Raw genomic sequence first — 3,526 nt, forward strand, 5'->3', positions numbered from 1 at the left:
AAAAAGTATAAACATGGCTGATATGAGATGAGTAAGAGAGAGAGAGAGAGAGAGAGAGAGAGAGAGAGAGAGAGAGAGAGAGAGAGAGAGGAGAGAAGGGAGGGGGAGGAGATGGCACAAGGCTCGCTGCATGGGAGGAGCAGGAACAGCCAGAAGGCTCCAGGTAACCATAGGATAGCTATGCATAGGAAGCTGAGCATCAGCTCCCACCTCATCCCTGAGCTGGGAAGTTCCCTGCCCCAACTTCCAATTATAACCTGGACCGCTAGATACCCCTTCCTTGCCTTTTCTAAGAAGCAGCCGTGGGTTCTGAATTATTCAGGTGAAGTTTCCCCCACTTCTCCTTCTATATGTAAATAGCCTCCAAGTTCTGTCATTGAGCTCCAGTTGAATTTGGCCTAGGGTTGGGGGAGCCCACGATACCAATTGAGGCTCCTTAGAAAACTGAAATGACTCACCCTGTAATAAACTATTTTAAATGGGATCTGCTGAGATACAGTAATTGGTTTCTATAATAGTTCCTGCCCAAGCACTGTGGGTTACATTCCTAGAGTTTTGTGTGTGTCAGCGTTTTCATTATAGTAAGAAATGAGAGCAGAGGGTATCAGCTCCTTAGTTAGATCTTTTGTTCAGTGAATATTTATGGGAAGCCACTCTGTTGGCTCTCTAGTGCCTGCCCCTCCAGATCCCTCTCTCTGGCCTTCTCCTTTCCCTCTGTCTGTAAGACTCGCCTGTGGGCAAGCATCAATCTTTCATCAAGTCTCCAATAGGCTAGATCAGCAGGAGCACCAGGGAGTTGGGAGAGAGCAAGGAGTGTGCACTGTGGCTGTTCATTCCTTGGTCTTTCTGCCAGGAGTTTTCCCAAACCAGCTGAAGATCTGGGTAGAGATTGCCATGCAACCCTATTGGTTAGGGGTATTTCTGATTTCCTCTACTCCGGGAGAGGGGGTGGTACTGACCCGCATCCCTTGTTAGCAGCCTCCAGGGTGACCCTCTTCTTGTTTCCTCCACTGCCCAACCTCAACTTAATAAGGACCATTTCTCAGAGCTGCTCTCTGCTGGGACCCCGACATATGTCTTCGTGCCAAGTGTCACTTTGGGTTCTGAGTCCCAAGGTGAGAACAGATAATGTGCCATTCCCAGGAGTTTGCTGTTGTTGGGGACTCCAGGATCTCTTCAGAGTGTCATCTTGTGAGTCCCTGCAACCCTGAGGAGGGGATATCACCACATCTACTCCATAGATCAGGTCACAGAATCTCAGAGGGTTTAGGCAACTTTCTTGGGGTCTCACAGCACAGCTTCCAGGTCCCTCCAAGCCCCCAGCTGCTTCCCCGCTCATCCCCACTGCTTCCTACCAAGGCTTGATCTTTGGGAGAACTGGTAGCAGAACTGTAATTGGAATTGGGTCCTATGGTGTTACAGGGTAGGGAAGGAGTTGCTGTGGGTGAGTTTGGAGGTGTCAGGCCCTGGGATAGCCTCAGTGCCCAGTTTCTCGCTTAACCCCACAGCCTTTGCATCTGCGCTTCTCACTTAGGAAAGCCTGGGTACAAGGTCACAGGCTGGCAGCCTTGATTTGAGCCTAAGCCAAGAGACCTATGTGACTTTCATGTCCAGTCCATTGAGAAGACTTACCTGGGGCTGGGGTATTATTTCAGGGACTCTCTAGAGTCCTGTGAAGGGTGTGTGTGTGTGTGTGTGTGTGTGTGTGTGTGTGTGTGTGTGTGTGGTGCAAGAGGAAGGCAGACAGATGACCACAGGCCAGTCAGGAAAGATCCAAGACCCAGAAAATAGGGAAACAGGAAAGGCAGTACAATGTCGATGGAACTGTCCACAGAGAACCCTCAACTTGGCTCCCAGCCTCCTTTGGTTACTCTCAAGCTCTGAGCATCTGCTGGGACTTGGGGAATCCGAGGTGGGAGGAGTAACTTGCTTGGAAATCCCTCCAGCTGCACAGACCCAGGCCTCCTAGAACGGATGGATGGTGCTCTCCTTGCTTCAGAAGGTGCATAGACTCCTTGATGTTCTGTTTCACTGCTGACCTTTCTCTGTCCTGTCCCCCACCCCAGGTTTACCGGAGCCAGCCTCCCGGCCCCTGTCATCAGCAGCAAGAACTGGCTGCGGCTCCACTTCACATCAGATGGTAACCATCGGCAGCGAGGCTTCAGCGCCCAGTACCAAGGTAAGCACAGCCGGAACGGGGCTTCCTCTGAGAGAACAGCAGTGGCTGTGGAGGGCCTCAGCTCTTCGCCCACGTGGGACTTCAGGCATCCCTGTCTTGGGGCCGTTACATCTGTACATCTTGAGGTCTCCGTGCCTGCATCTCCGCACATGCCTAGGGAGCCTTTAGGTACCAGAGGGGCAGTCCTCAGACACTAACAGCCTGGTTGCCACTCTTCAGGACAGAGTCCTCATCGTGATTAGTGCTAAGAGTCAGGCCCAGTGTGAGGAATTTGTCGGGCACCTCTATTGCTCCCTTATCATCATGCTGTGCAGTAGATATTAGTCGCACACCCTTCTTACAGCAAGGGAAGCCAGAGCTCCACGCGTCCTCAGCGTTGGTAGCTGACCTCCTACAGTCCTCCTCACATCTGCACTCAGCTTCATTCTATCTAGAGCGCTTTATTGCAAGCATAGGCAAGCTGCCTTAGGGAGCGTCCCTACTTACTTCCAACCTCCGATTTGGACGAGAACTCAGAGCAGGAGCAGGGTGCAAACCCCAGGAAATCACACTTATGCTCCGATAAGGAAGGCACTTTGAGCCCCGGGAGTCACCTCTAAAAGAGGGGAGCACTCCTTGCAGCTGAAGAGGGGCTAAGACATCCATTGGGTGCAGGGGAGAGGACCAGATGTGCCTCAAAACCTTGCCTGTACTTTGAGACAGTATTCAAAACTGATAAATACTCTAGGGTCTAGGGTAAAAAGCTGCAGTTGCAGGAACCATATTTTCGTATCTGGACTTAATGAGTGGCCTCATTCCCTCTGTCTACACTAGAGGAGACTTTTGCAATGTGTGAAAAGTAAGCCAGAAGCCCACTGGGCCTGGAGACATCACAAAGCTAAACTTTTCTGGAGGCAGTGCATGCCACTGTGGAGGCCTAGCCCTCTGAGCCAGAGAAACAACCACCTGCTTCCTCCTGTCATGTTTCCCAAAATAGAAAAGTGGAGCTTAATGGCGCACTTTCTTCTGACCTGACTTAGGCTCCCAGCACCCATGTAGAAGGCAGCTGCAGTCACACACATCCAAAACCCCAGCACTGGAGAGGGAAGAGGAAGGAGTAGAAATGGGGAGATCACCAGAACTCATGGGCTGGCCAGTCTAGCCAATCAAATGAGCTGGAGATCCAGTGAGAGATCCTGTCTCAAGAAATAAGTCAGAGGAGAACACCAAACACCAGCATCTGGCTTCTATATCACACACACACACACACACACACACACACACACACAGAGACAGACAGACAGACACACACACAGAGAGACAGACAGACAGATACACACACACACACACACACACACACACAGACAG

At 51.2% G+C, this 3,526-nt stretch overlaps 1 protein-coding gene across 4 annotated transcripts in view; it reads left to right on the plus strand.

The window, feature by feature from the left end:
• Csmd2 (CUB and Sushi multiple domains 2) overlaps positions 1-3,526 on the plus strand; it is a 553,245-nt gene that overhangs the window by 280,720 nt on the left and 268,999 nt on the right. For all 4 annotated transcript variants that reach the window (XM_029539695.1, XM_021199594.2, XM_029539696.1 and 1 more), the window contains exon 6: positions 2,067-2,179. In XM_029539695.1, the coding sequence (XP_029395555.1) occupies positions 2,067-2,179 (113 nt within the window). The remainder of the gene's footprint in view (positions 1-2,066; positions 2,180-3,526) is intronic.

Source organism: Mus pahari, chromosome 6 (genome assembly GCF_900095145.1).
Source record: "Mus pahari chromosome 6, PAHARI_EIJ_v1.1, whole genome shotgun sequence".
In the NCBI taxonomy this organism is placed as follows: Eukaryota; Metazoa; Chordata; class Mammalia; order Rodentia; family Muridae; genus Mus; species Mus pahari.